Consider the following 20443-nt stretch of genomic DNA (forward strand, 5'->3'; position numbering starts at 1 on the left):
AGTTTAATTATTACGTGGCAAAATCCCTCTGGCCCACACAGATCTGTAATTCACTAGGCTCGTGTTCGCTACAAATAGTGCTAATAAAGTTAAATTGCATGTGCAATACGGAACACTGTCAATGGACTGCGCCTTGTGAAGGAAAAACATGCTTAAGGGGATGTAATGAAAATGATGTAGACATTTTAAGCATTTTCGACACAGCAAGAAAACTTCATAAGAACGTGTTACGTGTGCAACAGGCAAACAAATCCTTTTATAAAGCACCAGCAGTGTTTAAAAAATGAGCTTCCATTAATTTTTATTTTTTATGGGTTTTGCTTAAAGATCTCAACATTGAAAAATCCTGCCATGGCTCTGAACTGCACCAATGCACTGAACCACCGTCCTTCAATTTTCTTCACACTATCAACATTGCATCATTTTGCTGCTTTATCAAAATGGTTTATTTTAGGAATCTTTTTCCACCTTTCTAAATGGAAAGAGGTTTTCACAAATGTTTTAAACTCATCGTTCTAGAATCAAGTGCACCTACACCAACTGCTCTCAAAATGTGAACTTTTTTTTTGCCAACCCTGTGTCACTTAGTGAGGACCTGACACAATCCCTACAGGGTGTCTGTCAGTGGGCCTCATGGTAAGAGTCACAATTTGCAAATTTAGGACCGTGGGTCATGCAGCCAAGGGGCTGGATGGTAGGAAGGGATGTGCCCACCTCTCCACGCGCTCAGCTATACCTCATTCACAGCTCCTTGTGAGTGTGTGCACAGGAAATAAGCCGAGGGTATTATTTTTTTATGTTCATGAGTCTTGTAATTAAACCGTGATTCTTGAAAGGTGTAGGTTTGATTACTAGGAGATACCACCGACATTTTTCAATAAAGTACCGCAAAATGCTTTTGTGTCTACCTTGTTATTAACTTTTGGGGCTGTATTTAGTAAAAATAAATCAAGGCTATCGGAGCAGTTCAATAACAAAGGTTACTGTTGAGAAAAAAGACCCTATCATAGATTTACAAGTGACAACGTGGACAGGCGTAACAGAGTGTGTATGTACTTGAAAATGTGTACTAGTGAAAACGTCCTTGTCTAAACAAACTTCGTTTTCATAACCTAGAACACGAAGGAAGATTCTTACACGGGCTGGCTTCAGGACGGCCAGGGCTGAGTGCAAAGTTAGCAGAGCTGTTACTATGGCAACCTAATATTGTTACCTCCATCTTGAAGAGTCTGCACATTTAAGCTGGGGATAGCGTTTCTTGACTTCTGTGAGGCTCTGGCAGGGGAAGAGGAAGCATTTTAATACATATGCCTCTCTTTTACAAAAAAGAAAAAAAAATCATCGTGGGCCCTAACATGTACCATGTTGACAAAAATGCCAGATCAAATGGATTTGAGAAATAAGCCCAATTCAAGGCTGGCTCAGCCCTCCACGGGGCCTCCCAGGGAAAGGAATTCCTTTATGTTCTTGGAGGCCCTTTTCTAGAAAAGCCATTCCATTCATACCTTTGTAGAGCAGTGGGCTGGGTGTGGAGGGCAGCACGGAGGGTATCTGCAAGAGCCTGTATTTTCCGCCTCCCTTGCCCCCACTCCTTTTATCCTTTTAAAAGTCCTATCAGCCCTGCCTTCGTCCCTTCCGCCCTAAGCCCTAAGAGTGGGGGAGGTTTAATACGGCCAATGGATCTTGTATAAAGTCTACGTAAGTTTTAATTTGCCAGAGCTATAAGATGGTTAAGGTAGACTAGTGGGGGCTGCTACAGATAAAATGAGATACAAAGAACATTTGCAAATAAATGCCATAAAATTACAGTAGCTTGGAATTTTAGTGAATCATGGGCCTTGTGTTATCTAGAATGCATTATTCAAGCTGTTCCTAAACTTAAGTATGACATATAAGATTAAAATCTTGGGGGGAAAAACTGTTCAGATGAAAAGTCAAGAAGTTTCCACCAAAGAAAAGAAAAATCCTAAAAGCAATCTAGCTGTTGTTACATTAAATTTATTTCTCACCTCAATTAAAAGGGTTTTTGCTTTGGAGTTTTGTTAACTTTCGTTCTTTGGAGTAATAATATTTCTCTTGTGTATGGCGCTGAATACATTTGTCAATAATACGTCAAAAAAAAACACACCTGGCTTCTTAATACTTGGAAATACATACATATTCCTTACTATGTAAAACACTTTATTTATTTTGTAAAAATATGTTTAAATATGAATAAAAATACTGTAACCCAAACTGGTTGCCTACTTTTAAAAATGAAACTTGTAAAAATAAGAGTGAGCCCAAACCACATAGAAAGTCTTAGTTTATTTTGGTAGACTTGCTTTTTATAGGCATTGGTTTAAAGTGATTCTTTTCAGAGATTCTTTGAGAAGTTAAAATTGCAGAGGCTTACACTTTCTTTTATTTCAAATATGCATAGTGATTAACAAGGAATAAGGATTCTCCCATGTTCTGCCTGTTAAGAGCAAACAGATCTGGAGAACGGAAGCCCACCCTGCCTCCCTTTTCCATCTGAAGCAGTGCGGTGAGGCTGGCTCCTCTCTTTGTTCCCAGACTCCAGGGCAAGGGGCGACCATGCTGTATATGCTGTGGCTTGGGGGACCCCCAGAGGCTGCGCTCTGTGGCCTGTGCTCCCCCGACCTGTGTACCCGCACCCCAGTCGGCCACTTGCTCTCACATCAGGCGACGCCAGCCTGCTGCAGTGAAACTCAACCACGATTTTCCTTCGCACACAAATCCTTCCTACTTCCGTCACTCCCTAGCAGAGTTCCCAGTGCCAGACAGCACTGCTGGGGTGGGGGTGGGGACAGGAAGCCCAGTTATTGCTGTGTTCTATTTTAGGGGGCACTTCCTCAAGAGTCCCCCTGAAACCTGTTACCAGCCTGGAAGGGAGGATATCTTGCCTTTTACAAAATACGGTCGATACTCAATGCACAGCCTCTAAAACAAGGGCTACTCCAGTATTCTTAAAGCACACGCCAATCCTGAGTTTAGTGACCACATTTTAAAGATCATGAGGAAAATGCCAAGTTCCCATTAAGACTTTAAAGCTCCTTGAGATCCCAGGTTGCGGGGTGCATAAATGGCCCAAATCGGAGAGTGTGGTATAGCAGGTAGACAGGTTTCGCTAACACGAACAGCTATCAGTAAAATGCCTTTATTCAGCTAATTCTATAGAAGCAGAGTTTTGAGAGTCTTTGGTTCATGTGAGGCAAAATCAGGTTTATGGAAAACGCAGCATCTGCTTCAAGGCTGCTTCATCTCTCTCAGGACAACTGAGTCTCCTGCGCGAGGGAGGAGCGCCTGCTGGAAAGCACAGAGCACAGCAGTATGCCCGGAACATCTCCATAGCCTTTGACAAGGCCACACTTCATTAGTTTTAATTTGCAGAAAGGAAATTAAATGATAACATTTTTTCCCAAAGCAGAATGTCCAGAATAGGACTTCAGCTTAAAACAAAACATAGCATGTTTTTCATTAAATAACCCCCAAAGAAATTCAAAAAGTGATGATGGCAGCTCTGAGAGAGGGCTTGCCTTATATTACAAAGTCTGAGAAATGAAACCTACATCGTTAGCCTCGAGATCTTTGTCCCTGATGATATTCTGCAGATGCCCTCTCAAGGGTAAGTCCATTTTGTAATTTGGGGATGGTGTGGACTTATATTTTATTTAAGTTTCTAACTAATTTCGAAAGAAGGCTTGGGCATTTGGAGAAGAGTGGTTTTTTGTGTGTTTTTTTTGGTTTTGTTTTTGAGAAAAATAATTCTAATTGAAGCCTCATTTCCAAAAATTACTTTTTAAGTTCTTTTAATGTTTCATTTCCAAAAAATATATATTGGGTATTTTTTCATAGGGCTGTCCTGTGCCTGGCTAAAGGTAGACAGATTTTATACTAAAAACCACAAGTTTCTGGAATTAGCCTGACTGGGTAAGACCTGGATAAAGATGGTGCTACTTTACAATGAAGGGATTTTGTTCAAAGCTGAAAGCTCCATCAAACTTTCTTTCCACTAATTTCAGCTGGGACTGGCAGGAAGAGAGAAAACTGGACAAAAATGGGCCTTTTAAAGCTGAAAAGTAACAAGTATGATTCATAAGTTCAATAGAGATAGGAGGGACATGGAAAAGGCATGGCGTACATCTGGGAATAGCGAATGCATATCAAAAGGCTTCCTTTCTTTTGTTCTTTCATGAGGCTTGTAGCACATCAAATTTTGAATGTCTTCTTTTAAAGCTATGTGCGCGCACACACACGCACACACATATGTGGGCACACACACACACATCCTCCCTCTGAACTGATGGTGTTTAGTATCAATAACATTTTCTTTCTTGGTAATATGAGGTAAATGAGAGGGGCAAAAACTTATGACTTCTGAGTAAAATGCCATGTCTTCTATATTCTGTGAGCTGCACAGTCTTGCAGGAATGCTCCACATTTCAGAGTGAATCTGAAACTGGCTTAAAAGCTCCAAATCGTCCCTTGTATGTGGTATGAGTGTGCCTTCATCTCCAGCTGTTAGAGCCAAATCGCCCACCTCCTCATCCAAGTGATGCCTAATCAGACATTTAAGGATTCTGAATTTGATCTTATCTCTTCACAATATGTAGTAAATTTAAACTTACTTAAGAAAGTAAGTCCCTAACTAAGGACATTTAAACTTCCTTAGGAAAGGAGAACTCACTGAATGATGTGAAAGTAATTAACTGATTTCCTCTGCAAGGTCACTGCAACCACACCAGTTAGCTCTGTCTCTACAGGCGTTTAGACTTCGCTATGGGGCCACACCACCGGGTGGAGAGTAACTCTTGGAAGTCTATCTTCCCTTTTCTTCATTAATAAAAACACAGAACAATGACTAAGTGTCAAAGCATGTTCTTATAGTTCAATACCTCCCCAGATGCTTACAAACAGTGATAGCATACCTCTAACTCACCACCGGCCTGGGCCCAAGAGCATATTTTGGTTTGTTTTTTCATAGACTAGGGGTAAAGGTCTGCACTACTAAGAAAATATCTCAACTCTCCCATTGCCATTTCCATGTAAAAGCTCCCCCTGACAAGAAACATAAGTCAAAGCCGCAGAGGGGAGAGCAATTTCCCACCTGTGGGAGGGCTTTCCCTAAACTAAATTTTCTACTTCTTAACCGTCTATCCCAGAGCCTCTTCAAACACCAAAGAAAACGACAACAAAACAAACCTAAAAAAAAAACAGAAACACAGAAAAGAACCAAAGACTTAACAAATGAATCGGAGGAAAAGAAAATTCACCTACAACTCTAAATTAGATTTCCAGATGCGTGGGCACGGACAGGTGGCCGCGATGAAAGCTGAATGCTCACAGTGGCGGTTCTGCACTGGGCTCGGACCCCAGGCAGCCCAGCGGCATCCTCGCCTGCTGCCCAGGCGCCAGGCCCGGTGAGTCAGAAGGGCAGGCCCAGGCCCGTCTTGGGGACGCCCGGCATCACCGCCGTTTAGGGAGGATGAGGTTTCTCAGCATGTCGAAGGAGTTGCCGTCCGGGTGCACAGTCACAACCTCGCCGCCCTCCTGGTGAACCTGGAGGAAGCCAGAATCGTCCAGGCCAACGATAGACACCTTTGGTCCCTCTGCGCTGCCCAGATGCACTTGCTGGCCACTGAAAAGGAAGAACAGCATGCAGTCACTGGGAGGTGTCACAGGATGGCTTAAGACAATGAGCTGAAGAATAATCCATGATGAGAGGGCTGGGGGTGCTGGGGAGAGGGCTGAGGCTCGCTGCAGGGAAAAGGCAGCCCGGGCTGAGCTCTGACTCTCTTCCACCCTGGTGAATGGTTTTAAGAACTGCTCAAATAACCAGCAGGATGCAAGTTCAATAAGGAGTCGAAATTTCTTCACACAATGTCACTCCTCCTAATTCTGGTCATCTGCGGTGATGGTTGGAACCACTTCCTCACCTCCCAGCGCTTTTAAGAAACACTGTGCAACTCTAGGTTTTTTGGCTGAGGTTGGAGGAAAATAGGCCGAGTTGGCAAACAATGTTTTATCTTATAAAACAAAGGTCACATCAGCCACAAGTGAAACTCATCCTGATCCTACTTCTTTTGAATATTTTCCAAATGTACTCAAGTCACGTCCCTCTTAACAGCTTTTGAAGTATAGAATTTTCTCAAGTTTTTATTTTGAAGAATTTCAAATCTATAGAAAAGCTGAAAGAATAGTACAACAAACCTCATATTCTCTTCCATTCTCACACCAAATGAAAATATTTTCCATATTTGCTTTCTTTCTTCACACATAAACACACACAAGCACACATTTTTTTTCCTGCATCATATGAAGATAAGTCGCAGCTGGGTGTGGTAGCGCGTGCTTGTAATCTTAGCACTTCGGGAGGCCAAGATAGGAGGAGTGCTTGAGGCCAGGAGTTCAAGACCAGCCTGGGCAATATAGTGAGACCCTGCCTCTACAAAAAAAATTTTTTTTAAATTAGCAGGCTGTGTGGCACACTCCTATTGTCTCAGCTACTTGGGAGGCTGAGGTAGGAGGATCATTTGAGCCCGGGAGTTCAAGGTTTCAGTAGTGAGCTATGATGGCACCACTGCACTCCAGTGACAGAGCAAGACCCTCTCTAAAAAAAAAAAAAAAAAAAAGAAATAGAAAAGAAATGAAAATTTAAAAAGTTTTTTAAAAGCTGCAGACATTGTGACACTTTCTGCTTAAATACTTTATCTCCTGAGAACAAGAACCTCCTATAAAATTATAATAGCATTAACTATGACCACTCAAGAAAGTCTGGATACAAGCGGTCCATGTTCATGTCATTCCCACTGTCCTTTTAATATCCTTTGTGGCTATTTCCCTCCATCCAGGATCACACACATTACATTTAGATGTCATGCCTCTTTCGTCTTCTCTAATCCCAAACAATTCTGCTACCTTTTTTTGGTCTAATTGTTTGTGTGCAGACACTGACATTTTTGCAGGGCACAGGCCTGTTGTTGTAAAATCAGTGAGTGGTCCTAGGACTTCAGCTGCATGAGAATCCCTGGAGTATCTGTTATGACACAGGGTGCTGGGCCCAGCCCAGGGGTTTCTGATGCAGTAGCCCCTGGTTGAGGCTGAGGCTGCTTCCTGGGATCTCACTTTGAGAACCACTGTTACCTAGAAGGTTTGACAATTTAGATGCGTCTATTGTTTCCTCACAGTTAGAATCAGATTAAACCAATGTTAAACTCTCTCACGATTTCGGTTCTTCCCATCGCATCCCACCAGGAGGCATAAGATGCCCGTTTGCTCCATTACTGGTGATGCTAACTTGGTCAAGGTGGTGTCCCTGCAGTTTTTCCAACAGAAACACAGAAAATAATCATTCAGACCAGTGCTTGGTCCCTCATTTTAAGATACTGAACTATGGCTGGGCGCGGTGGGTCACATCTGTAATCCCAGCACTTTGGGAGGCCAAGGCGGGCAGATCACGAGGTCAGGAGATCGAGACCATCCTGGCTAACACGGTGAAACCCCACCTCTACTAAAAATACAAAAAATTAGCTGGGTGTGGCGGCGGGCACCTGCAGTCCCAGCTACTCAGGAGATTGAGGCGAGAGACTGAGGCAGGAGAATGGTGTGAACCTGGGAGGCGGAGCTTGCAGTGAGCCAAGATCGTGCCACTGCACTCCAGCCTGGGCGACAGTCTCAAAAAAAAAAAAAAAAAAAAGATACAGAACTACTAAGATACTAATAAAGGAGTTGAAAAGAATGAAGATGAGCCAGCACTGACCTGTGGACCCAGTATCGGTAATAAAGGGGAAGGACGCTGTTGGGCCCTTTGTCCTGAAACTCTTCGATCAGTTTCTCCAGCACAGTCACAACTCTGGCGATGAGATAATCTGCTCTTAAGGGCTTCAGTTCTGCCTTGTGTTGCTTATTGTATTCTGTGACGAGGTCGTTGATGCAGATGGTAGGGTTACTGTTAGTCACATTAAATCCACAGCCTGGACAAAAACAAACAATTGAGCAGCTCAGCCTGTTGATGGCATCACACATTCCTCTCTGCCACCTGGAAAAAGTTATAGTCTTGACTGTCAACTTCCTCCTTCCTTGTCCTCATTTCAGATTTTGTGTCTCTAACCACTTGAAGAGTGACATGTATTTTTGTCCATCTTCCTTTTTGTCCTTTTATTATTCTTGTTCAAGCTAAAACCATCTCAACCTTACTGCAAATAAGAAGGTGGGAAAAAAGAAAGCCACATTTGATTCTATTTAATTCAATAGAAGCTATTAAATATGGGACAAAACGTATCAGTGTTGCCTCTGAAATAAGTGGTCTACCAAGCATTGTATCTCTGCACTGAGTCCAATAGAGAATAAAATCTCTGGTTTCTTCTCCTGCTTGAATAACAGATCCCATGCTTGAAAACAGAGTTTTATTCAGGACTTGGGAAGTGAACTCTGGATTCAGAGATTTCAAACCTTGGTCATGGCATAACCCTAGAAGGCATCTTTTAATACTTTATTCTTGGAAGTCTTTGGTGCTAAGGTTACGCTGTTGGCAAGACACCGACTCATGTTCAGTGGCTTTTTGCAGGGTCCTAAACCAAGGCTTCATGAGAGTTACCAGGGATGGTGTCTGAATAGGCTTATCTGTGCAGTTACTTAAAACCACTATCCTCTCCAGGGAGAGGGCGGTGTCTTCAGAAAAGCTGAACTTCAGTGTTCAGCAGGGCCCTGAATCGGCCTGCAAGAGGTCTTCAGTAAGAAATGAAATACTGCAAAAGCTAAGCAGTAAGAAAACTACCATGTTTTCAGTGACTCTAAGAAAAAAAACTCCCCAAAACATTCGCCACAGGCAGAACAATGCCATTTGTAACAACAGCATTCTCGGCAAGTGTCCTGCCATTTCCAGTGTGAAGGGAAGGATTGACTGGTCTCAGATTTTAAAACAATATACTGGCTATTAAAATACAAAGCAATTGTCAATTATCTCTGGAAAAAAACAAGTAACTACAGCAACAGGGGCAGAACTTGCAGTTGTTCATGTATTCATTCATTCAATATGTACAGTATCTGAAGCGCCTACTGAACGTTCATAAGGCATTAAATTAAGTGCTATATAGCACTGAAAATTCTCCCATGTTCAGAAAACGGGAATTCCTAGGATGAATAGCAACACTGACTACTGGCGACTTAGGCTATGTCCTTCTAAGGACCAGTGAGCACCCTGCTGGCTGCTCTGAATCCCCAAAATCAGAGACCCCATCCCATGGCCTTCAGAATTCAATAAAAACTATGGGTTCTCACCATAGGAAAATGTTTCATTCCCCTACTTTATTTTTCATTTTTATTTATTTATTTTTTTGAGACAGGGTCTCACTCCAGTTGCCCAGACTGGAGTGCAGTGGAGCCATCATAGCGCACCGCAGCCTCAACCTCCTGAGCTCAGGTGACTTTCCCATCTCAGCCTCCTGAGTAGCTAGGACTACAGGCAGGCACCACCATGCCCAGCTAATTTTTTGTATTTTTAGTGGAGACAGGGTTTCGCCATGTCACTCAGGCTGGTCTCGAACTCCTGGACCCAAGCAATCCACTCACCTCAGGCTCCCGAAGTGCTGGGATTACAGGCATTGAGCCACCGCACCCGGCCTATTTTTTATGTTTTATTTTTGAGACAGGGTCTCACTCTGTCATCCAGAATAGAGTGGAGTGGCTCAATCACAGCTCACTGTAGCCTTGAACTCCTGGGCTCAAGTGATCTACCTGCCTCAGTCTTGCAAGTAGCTGGGATTATGAGCTCAAGCCACTACGTCTGGCCTTCGCTTACCCCATGCTGATAACATTTGTTAGCTCCCTGAAGTCATCCATGAGCCTCCTTGTGGCCCCTACCTAGGAATCTCTGCATCGACTGCAATTACTCACTTAAAGATAGGAAATGGGGGAGGCTGGGCACAGTGGCTCACGTCTGTAATCCCAGCACTTTGGGAGGCCGAGGCGGGCGGATCATGAGTTCAGGAGTTTGAGACCAGCCTGGCCAACATAGTGAAACCCTGTCTCTACTAAAAATACAAAAAAATTAGCTGGGTGTGGTGGCAGGCCCCTGTACTCCCAGCTACTTGGGAGGCTGAGGCAAGGAGAATCGCTTGAACCTGGGAGGCAGAGGTTGCAGTGAGCCGAGATTGCACCACTGCATTCCAGCCCGGGCAATAGTGCTGGACTCCATCTCAAAAACAACAACAACAAACAAAGATAGGAAATGGAGCTTTAAGGGTATGAAGTAGCTTGCCCAGAATAATATTGCCCCTTGGTGGCAGAGCTGGTAACACAGGGCTTGTACTCCCTGGTTGGCACTTGAAACACATGGTTACATGTTTTTTGACCATGGCTGGTTTCTGAACACAGATTAGGTTCTACTGCCACAGAGTGAGGCTGATGACTGGACGGCCAGGAACCTAAGGACTTCTGAGATTGCCTCTGAATCCATCTTCTTGCCTGATTTGGATGTACTAAGGTGAAACAGGGATTCTTTACCCCGCCTTGACCAGCATGGAGCTTCTTCTGCCAACTCTTTCATGGCCCGGCAAGGTCACGATAAGAATGCAAGACATCAGGAGAACTATTTAAGAAATTAACTTTGCTTTTTCTTATTACAGAATAGAACGTTAAATGTTTATTTTCGCCATTTCAAATTCAATGAGTAGCAGGAGTGTGGAAGGATGTAAGAACATACCTGTTTGATATGATACCACTTTGGTGGTTCCCGTGGTCACACACAGAAAATGCTAAACCCTGTGAAGTGCTTTCGACCAATCTCTCTGCATCTATACCCTGCTCCAAAACTACAAGACTCAAAGTAATCTCATATGATAATCTGCTCCTGCCAATGTAGGCATGCATAAACCGTTTTTATTTTTATTGTTTTATTAATCTAAAAATGCTGGGGGAAAGGTTTTTGAAACTTACCAATAAGTATATAAAATGTTTCTCCCATGAGTGTTGAGTTAACCAGAACTCCGCCGATCTTCATGAGGTCACTGTAATAAATATCGTTGGGCCACTTCACTCGTAAGTTGATATCCTAAAGGGAAATCTGCACATTAATTAAGCCGTCACAGGACGCAAGGGGCCCAGGCAAGTCACTGAGCTAACGGAAGATAAGCAGAAACCAAGGTAACATGGGCCTCGTCCTCTCCTCTTTTTCCGACAGCTAATCACTTCTTTGGGACAATCCGATATTGAAGTGCCTCTTGGGGCCAGGAGGTAAAAGCCCTGAAGAACACAGTTGACATAAACCCCAGCATTCTTCCCCATCCCCCAGCACTGTTTCTCATCATCAAAACCCTTTCTGAAGATGCCTACCTTGTAAATGAAGTTCATTATGTCAGTATCCACCACCACCGCCACCATGGAGTAGCTAACTAACGTGCTAGGGCCAGAGGGTGGGGAGAGAATAGTAATCTCAGGGTGCGTCTCCCTTCAGGAACCCATGCTTGAGAGACAAAGATGGCCCTGAATTAACCAAGGTCACAAAAGGCAGGTAGAAATGTCTTAAGTAGCAGACAGTGGCCAGGCACGGTGGCTCACGCCTGTAATCCTAGCACTTTGGGAGGCTGAGGCAGGCGGATCACAAGGTCAGGAGTTCGAGACCAGTCTGGCCAGCATAGTGAAACCCCATCTCTACTAAAAATACAAAAAATTAGCCGGGTGTGGTGGTGTGCACCTGTAATCCCAGCTACTTGAGAGGCTGAGGCAGGAGAATTACGTGAACCCGGGAGGCGGAGGTTGTAGTAAGCCGAGATCGCGCCACTGCACTCCAGCCCAGGTGACAGGGCAAGACTCTGTCTCAAAAAAAAAAAGAATGCTGTGAAGACGCAGAGGAGAAATTCACCTTAGCGAAAGCCTCGCAGAACTGCTAATGGTCGTCTTGGGTAATGGAACTGGACTTGTCATGTGGCCTATTCCCTCTGCATCTTGAATGGTGTGGCCTGGGGGGCTCTCCCTGTCATCAGCTTACAGAATGGACCAAGACCGGACAGTGTCTTGAACAAGGCCACCCAGGCCTCTGCCTATCCACTGTGACTCTGAAGTTGGGATACAGAGACTGGGCTAGCTGAGTGGGTGTCAGAACCATCAGGTCTTTTAGACCTGGGGCTGGCAGCCAGGCTGTGCCATGTGTGGGTAAAGGAAGCCTGTCTGGAGATGCAAGGCTGGAAGAGAACATTCAGCAAAATAAAGCTAAGGGAGCAGAGAGTAGCTGATGGCCTCCAAGGGCCATGGGGCTGGTCTTCCACGTCGCAGGCCAGGCATGGCGCCAAGCGCCTTCTCAGCATTAGTCTACGTGTTACTTACACCCAGCCCATGTGTTGGTGCTAGTGCATCCCTAGGGAGCAGAGGGAGAAACGGAAGCTTAGAGAAATTATGTGGCTTGCCTGAGGTTAAAGCACTTGAAAGCCACGGAGCTGAAATTCAAACCTTTCTGCCACCAGGCCTGGGTGAGGAATCCTATGCTACGCGGACTGTTGCTTCCATGAAATCCCTTCCTCCTTCCAACAGGCCCTCTTTTGACTTCGGCCCGTTAGAGCATATTGGAAGCTCATCTGCCCTAAAACAGTAGTTTAGGCTGAGAGAAAAAATACAGGAATAGGAGCACAGGAGAACAAAAAGTCTAAGTAAACCAAGCATGTGGGGTGCGCAATGATCCGGAGCTGATCAACAGCTTCACATTTCTTTTCTCTCTCGAACGGGGGTTCTCAGTGGGAGGGGTGGATTTGGCGATACTGGGAGACTTCCCTGGTTGTCACAGCCTGAGGGAGTGCTACTGGCATCTAGAGAGTAGAGGCCGCAATGCTGACACACATCCTTTAAGGCACAGGACATCCCCACGACAAACATGCCAGGGCCCACATATCAATAGCGCCAGGCTGAGAAAGTCTCCTCTAGGAAACCTGTGCCTAGGAGGCTTTGCTCTTCATCACTGCCCCCAGTTCCCTTTTCTGCCCCTTTCTTGCCCCTGCAAGGGGAATGAGCCCCTGCCTCGCCGGCGGGAGGACACCTGCAGAGTTCCCAGAGCTGTCAAGCTCCTCCGCCACGTGTGTGGCAGCTGGTGCCTGGGCGGGCCCTGCACTTGGGCTCCAGCTCGCCTTCATGGCTTCAGATCTCATCGGCTCATGAAGCAGCTCATGAAACTCTGGGTTCTCACACAGGTAAACAGGACCAGCATTTCCAGATGAAGAGGAGGGTTGTGTGCTTATTTTTCATTTTCTCAATCATTTATTCCAACAGCTGCTGGGATCCTCCCACATAAAAAAAGACCAAAATGAAACAAATCCTGCTTTCGAAGAGCTGTTAACATCATGGGAGACGGAACAGGTGCACACATCACTCCTCTTCAAAGCCACACGTGGTGGATACCATAAAAGAGGCTTCAACACGGCAAGTGCTGGACAGTGCTGGAGGAAAGAGCTGGAAGTAGCTGGAGGGTCTGAGAATGGCACTGGAGCTGGGCCTTAAGGATGAACAGAATTTTAAGAAGCAGAGAAGAGAGCAGGGGCAGGGGTGTGTGGGTGGAGAGAGGGTGCAGGGCCCAGGGGGACTTCATGGACAGAAGAAAGAGCAGAAGCAAGAATGGGTGGCCCAAGGCGAGTTCCGGAAGGAATGCCTGCGTCCCAGCGAGGCCGCCTTGGGTCTGGAGAGGGTGGTCATGATTTGTGTGCTGACGGTGACATCTGGTTAGGGACCAGATGTGGTCCTAGTGAAGGCCACACAAAAAGTGAAATCCAAACAACAGGGGCCTATTTCAATCAAAGTAGTTGCATTGTGTCGGCTAACTTGACTATGTTAAAAAAGAAACCCAATTCAAAATCAAATGTCCCATCACACAGGTGAGGCTGGGCGGCTGACTGCAGAAGAGGGAAAGAACATTGGTACAAGCTTCTTAAGGAGAACGGGAACACAAACTCCCCCAACCCCGTTCACCGTTGAAGGCAAGCTTCCCACTTGCATCCTGGCTTCCAGCGTCTGGCGCACGCAGCCCCTGAGCACAGCAGGCCCTCAAAGAATGCTCGCTAAGGGAACTAGTGGGGCTCCAAGGTCAAAGTCAAAGCCATGAAAACGCTAAACAGACCAAACAGACTCATTTAATGTTCTCAGCTTAGTGTCTGTTTTACTTATTTTCCTAAGACTAACTTGTTGCTAAAGGTAATTTCTCCCATTACAGGACTTTCTTTCTTTCTTTGATACGAGTCTCACTCTGTCGTCCAGGCTGGAGTGCAATGGCACAATCTCGGCTCACCGCAACCTCTGCCTCCCGAGTTCAAGTGATTCTTGTGCCTCAGCCTCCCGAGTAGCTGAGATTATAGGCACCCATCACCATGCCTGGCTACTTTTTGTGTTTTTAGTAGAGATGGGGTTTCACCATGTTGGCCAGGCTGGTCTTGAACTCCTGCCCTCCTCAACCTCCCAAAGTGCTGGGATTACAGGCATGAGCCACTGCGCCCGGCCAGGACTTTCTATTTTGATTGCTTCCTGCTAGACAGAATGCACAGCTCAGGTGCTAAAGGCCAAGGCACCTGAAGCCCTGTAATGGTGTGATGCCCCCAAACCATCAGATATGCAAGGATGCTGGAGGCCTGGTAGTAAGCGTCCGTTTCAGCGATGTGATGTAATACAGGAAACAGAGACGTCAGCATTAACCACGTCTGTGGAATACCAAAAATTCATACACAGCGAATACATCACAGAGGGATTTAAGGGGCAGTGAGAAGGACCTTTTCTTCAATGAAATGATGACAGGACCTCCAAGTCTCCTTTGAGAGTCACACTCTTAACATCTTGCTTCAGGAATCAATCCAATCATTTCTCTTTAGCCTGACATAGGAGCTGCTGGGGGAGGGAGGCAGGAATCTCCTCTTTACACCCATATGAAATTCTTCCAGGAACATTTGGGAGAGGGCTATGGGAAGTGAAGCCCAAGTACGGAAGAAAATGCTTCGGTCACTGAGCTAATTGTTCCCTGTTGCTTGTCTTTTTAATAACTGACAACAAAACATCCAACAGTAATAAGGAAGCAGGCACACAGGTCCTAATAGCTGGGGGAAGATGGCCCCAAGTGGACCTGCACATTGTATGTGGTCAACAGTGGACAAAGGATAGCTCTGCTAGAGCACAGAGTCTGGTAAACAGAAGTAGGAAATGAAAAAGGTTTTTAGGTCCCCAAATAACCCTTTTCAACAGAAAATGCAGATGAATAACTTCAATCCAGTCCAACAATCAAATCTCATCCAGTGCTTCAATCAAAAAACAAACACGCAGCTGGGCGTGGTGGCTCACGCCTGTAATCCCAGCATTTTGGGAGGCTGAGGCGGGCGGATCACAAGGTCAAGAGAATGAGACCATCCTGGCCAACATGGTGAAACCCCATCTCTAACAACACAAAAAGTAGCTGTGTGTGATGGTGCACACCTGTAGTCCCAGCTACTCAGGAGGATGAGGCAGGAGAATTGCTTGAACCCTGGAGGCGGAGACTGTAGTGAGCCGAGATGGCGCCACTGCACTCCAGCTTGGTGACAAAGTAAGACTCTGTCTCAAAAAAATAAATAAATACGTAAACATGACCAGGTGCAGTGGCTCATGCCTATAATCCCAGAACTTTGGAAAATAGAAGTGGGCAGACTGCTTGAGCTCAGGAGTTCAAGACCAGCCTGGGCCACATGGTGAAACCCCATCTCTACTAAAAATACAACAAAATAGCCAGGCGTGGTGGTGTGCATCTATGGTCCCAGCTACTCGGGAGGCTGAGATGTGAGGATTGCTTAAGACTGGAAGGTGGAGGCTGCAGTGAGCCGAGATAGTGCCACTGCACTCCAGCTTGGGTGACAGAGTGAGACCCTGTCTCAATTAAAATAAATAAACAAACAACAACAAAAAACAAAAACTAAAGCATTGCCCTCATCAGGCTGTTTGAGAAATCTGAAAAACTGGGTAGAAAGGGAGTTCTGGGGAATGAATGCATTCAGGCAAGCTTGAAGCAGCATTAGCACCTGGTGGCGCTCTTAAAACTCTGAGAGCACTTTGCTGCCAGCTGTGCAAAGGGTAGGCTGAGGTTCTACAGCCACCAATTATGCAAACACATGCTACAAACAAGAATAAGCCGGATTCTGCATGCATCCCAGGGACACAGAGGGAGACGGAACTGTACCTACCTGATACTCGGGAATGGACCTCACTGCTTCCACGACAGCCACGGACATCAGATGCTGGACAAACGGGATCCTCTGTCCCAGCTGGGATCTCAGTGGAATGGAGATGAGCACAGTAGAAAGAGCACATCCCACAGGGCTCAGCCACGCATTCCCTCCCCGTCCTGGAACACAGTCCACAGTGGGAAACACGCTACCTTGCCACGTGGACAGACACAGACACACATCATGCCAGGGCCACACACTCAAATAAACCTGGACTTATTACAATACTTATTGTATTACAATGCTTATTATATTCTGGGCTTAATAAAAGAAAAGCTTTTTAAAATCTGAAGCTCTGTTGCTGAAAAAGTTTCCAATAATTAGCATAATGTTCTGCTTCTGTGAGCATGTCATTTGTGCCTTGATGACTCAGTCTTACAGCGTCTGAACATGACTATAGGTTTAATTCCCACCATATGGTCATGAAGGCAAACACAGACATTGGGAAACTGAACTGAATCTATACTGATCCATGAGAGGTCCTGGAAGCCACTGTTTAGAAGCAATTCCTATTGTGGCAATGGTTGCTCAGCCCAGCAAATATGCCATTAAATAAGAGCCACAGAACTGTATACTTTATTTATTTATTTTTATTATTTTTTTTAAGATGGAGTCTCACTATGCCACCCAGGTTGGAGTGCAGTGCATGTGATCTCAGCTCACTGCAACCTCTGCCTCCTGGGTTCAAGTGATTCTCCTGCCTCAGCCTCCCAAGTAACTGGGATTAAGGTGCCCGCCACCATTCCCAGGTAAGTTTTGTATTTTTAGTAGAGACAGGGTTTCACCATGTTGGTCAGGCTGGTCTTGAACTCCTGACTTCAAGTTATCTGCCCACCTCGGCCTCCCAAAGTGTTGGGATTACAGGCATGAGCCACCACGCCCAGCCACACTTTAAATGGAGGAATTATATTTCAATAAAGCTGTTTAAAAAGGGATTCCTGATATTAACTGAGTTGTTATTTTTCTTTACTTTCTTTCTTTCTTCCTTTTTTTTTTTGAGACAGGGTCTTGCTCTGTTGCCTAGGCTGGAATGCAGTGGCACGATTACAGCTCACTGGGCTCAAGTGATGCTCCCACCTCAGGCTCCCAAGTAGTTGGGACTACAGGTGAATATCACCATGCCCGGCCGATTTTTGTATTTTTTTAAGAGATGGGTCTTGCTAAGTTGTCCCAGCTGGTCTTGAACTCCTGGGCTCAAGTGATCTTCTGCCTTGGCCTCTCAAAGTGCTGGGATTATAGGCATGAGCCACTGTGCCTGGCCTACTTTTCTTAAAATTGAAGTTAGAAAAATAGAAGAATCCAAATGAGAGGTAGAGTTCATCAAAGTTCTTCTTGAATGCCTTTTTTTAAAAAAAAAAAAAATCCACATATTGAGATCCATAGCTTTTGACAAAAACATTTTTTTTTCCATTTGAATTATGTTTGAAAGACATGTTCAGGAGAAAGAAGTGGAGAACAGCAGATTTCTTGTTTCTTTAGTTCTTAACGAAAAAGTCGTAAGAGGCTGTGAGACTGAGAAACACATGTGGGTGAGCCTGGCACTGGCTGGGGCAGGGAGGGGCCGAGCTCCATGGAGCAGCCCCTGTACAGGGTCAGACCCCAGATGGGTCTGGGAGGATGTGGGCTCTTGCCTCCGGGATCTGCAGGTGGTGGAGCCCTGGGCAGCGCTCTGCTTCTCTGTGGTCACTGTGTGAATGGGCACTGATGCAGAGCCCACCACGTACATGCAAGCCCAGGGCCAGCTGGGGTGAGTACTGGCATGCAAAAGGCCTCCCATGTGATGCTCAGTACAGACACAGAAGGCTCCTTATGGAGAACCTTCAGGAAAATAAATGTCTCTAGAGCACAGTGATGATCCCCATATTGCAAAGCCCAGAATTCATGTAGGTCACATTTACCATCACAGGCAAATGTCCAGTGATTCATAAGCATTATGATTTGACAGAATGCTGTAGTTCTACTAAGGGTGAACCTTCTGATCACTGCTTCCCTTTTCCTCTTCCTCCATTCCAGGCAGTTATGAAAACAGAAACTACTAACTTGAGTCCCCCAGATGATCAGCACACACATTCAATGGGCTCCTGGGCCACAAGAGTTGCAGAGTTTAGAAAACAGAAGTAACAGCAATGATCACAAAAGATGACTGACCTTTGCCCTCGGTCTGCCGGGCCGCGATCGCTATTAAGCCCATTTCCTGCGGTGTCTGAAACATCAGCCTGCAGAAGAGGGGGAAAGACTGGTTAGGCCAGACATGGTCACACACGCGGCACCAACGGCTCACACAGGAGGGACAGGGTTTGCATGCATCTGAGGGTGTGTGGCCACGGAAGGGCCAACTTTGGTTCCACTGGCCTTCAGGAATGTGGAGCCAGGAGGGATATCACCCTCCTTTCTAACCTGGGTCGTGAGAATGAAAGAGATGAAGAAAGCACCTTTTAACATCAAAAAAGAGCATGGGAGGGGGCGTGTGTACCTGCCTGAGCCGTTACTCGATTTATTTAAGACTTGGTTAGATTCTATTTCATCAGAATATCCTGCCAAGTTCTTTCTCCCCCCACCCCCAATGTATGTACCTTCTTCAAGTGACAACTAGCAATTCCTGACATTTGTTCCTACTTAGGGTGCATTTCTGTTCGAACACTAGAACACAATCATAACAGAAGTTTCTGATTATTCAGAAAACCAATATGGTGGCAATAAAGCCGTTTAAAAGACACACTATCCCCTGAGAACTAATTATGATTTAACTATGGTAAATAAATCCACACCTTCTGAGGACGCAGGAGAACTCTGCATCGTTTTCAGCTTCAGTCCTGCTTTTAAAATGGTTTCATTGAAAAGAATACAAACTTTCCTTTGGGGGATAGGTAGAAAAGTGCATTACATCCCCACCAGATGAGTCGATATTAACTTTTTTTCAAAAAAAGGAAAGAAAAAAAAATCACACAAAAACCCCCACTCTGAGAACTTCCTGCAAGCTGCGCTCTCCCTATTTTAACCCCGTGGTAGGACAGTTCCTCTCTACATGCCTGGGAATTGCCGATCAGGTGCTGCGCAGGCGCAGTTTGAGGTAGGCTTCATCAACAGAGCAAAGATCAGGTTTGGCCACTTTGTCAGTGCAGATGAGAGGGCCTCTTTGATTTTTTTCTTTTCTTTTCTTTTTTGGAAGGAGGGGAGCGGCCAGGACAGGGATGCGGAAGGGATGGCATTTTGTAATAACATAAAGTTTCTAATAATAAGTCTCCAGGCTTCCACAGTGGCCCTGCTGAGGACAAAGGAGTGCTAAAGAAAGACCACGCTCTGAGAAGCTTATCATCCTCCCCTCCCAGCTACAGAAACTGGGTGGAACTTTACAAATGGCTGGAACTTGGTAAGAGAAGAAAAATACTTAAAAGCAGAGAGAAACAACACAGTGTCTGCTGCGCACCAATGGCTCACAGAGCTCCATGTGACGGCGCATGCAGACCTCAGTTAGGACAGGAGGAGCCCAGAAGACCCTTCACGTGTTAAGAAGACCTCAGGACACACAGGGCAGGGGCTCAGCTGGTGAGATAGCTGTCTTCCCACACGGCTGCTGGAACAGGCACAGGACGCGCTCAGCGAGCAGGCCGGCCTCGCCGCCCATGTGCCAGGCCCACTCCATCTCACATGAAATACAGCTCAGAAGTATTTCTCTTGGACACCATGAATAACTCATTGAGATCGAGTGTGCTGTACGCCACTGGGTCCAAGAAGAAAGCGTCCTTTTCTTGTGTTGGACCAGCAGAAAATCTAAGAAGGAGTCTTTGTCTGTGCAGGGAGTTAACATTGTCTTTCAGGGACCTCTGTTTTCTAGAGGGTCCAGCAACCTTCCACCTGGCTTCCTAAGGCCCAGGGCTCTCGAGGTGGTGGGGCAGGGGTCGAGGGGATGATTTAGCATGTTGTGAGCAGATCGCAAAGGCAATCTAGGATGTTCTGTAAATAAACATGTAGACGGTAGACAGTCATGGGCTATAGCCAGGGACAGTGATGGGAGGGGCAGGAAAAAGCTTGGTTCAGAAACCAAACACAGACTTCTAGAACAAAGAGAAATGATTAAGGGAACATATGCACTAAACTGCTAGAGGTTTGGCAGCAGTTAGCAGGGCATATTAATGAGAAGAGGGAGTCTGTGCTGAAGGCCAAGAGGAAATTCTGCAAGGAGGGAGACAACCGGGGAAGGAGCTAATGCTCAGTTTGAGACAACT

At 45.6% G+C, this 20443-nt stretch overlaps 1 protein-coding gene across 9 annotated transcripts in view; it reads right to left on the reverse strand.

Moving 5' to 3' along the window:
- Nucleotides 1-2288: 2288 nt before the first annotated feature.
- HLCS (holocarboxylase synthetase) overlaps nt 2289-20443 on the reverse strand; it is a 241579-nt gene continuing 223424 nt past the window's right edge. For 7 of the 9 annotated variants that reach the window (XM_063659663.1, XM_063659661.1, XM_063659658.1 and 4 more), the window contains 5 exons: nt 18366-18433; nt 16176-16369; nt 10939-11053; nt 7763-7976; nt 2289-5641 (listed from right to left, as the gene is read on the reverse strand). In XM_063659663.1, the coding sequence (XP_063515733.1) occupies nt 5470-5641; nt 7763-7976; nt 10939-11053; nt 16176-16369; nt 18366-18433 (763 nt within the window). In that variant the 3' untranslated portion in view covers nt 2289-5469. The remainder of the gene's footprint in view (nt 5642-7762; nt 7977-10938; nt 11054-16175; nt 16370-18365; nt 18434-20443) is intronic. The other 2 variants (XM_063659665.1, XM_054468592.2) reach the window with 1 other exon arrangement.

Source organism: Pongo pygmaeus, chromosome 22 (assembly GCF_028885625.2).
Source record: "Pongo pygmaeus isolate AG05252 chromosome 22, NHGRI_mPonPyg2-v2.0_pri, whole genome shotgun sequence".
In the NCBI taxonomy this organism is placed as follows: domain Eukaryota; kingdom Metazoa; phylum Chordata; class Mammalia; order Primates; family Hominidae; genus Pongo; species Pongo pygmaeus.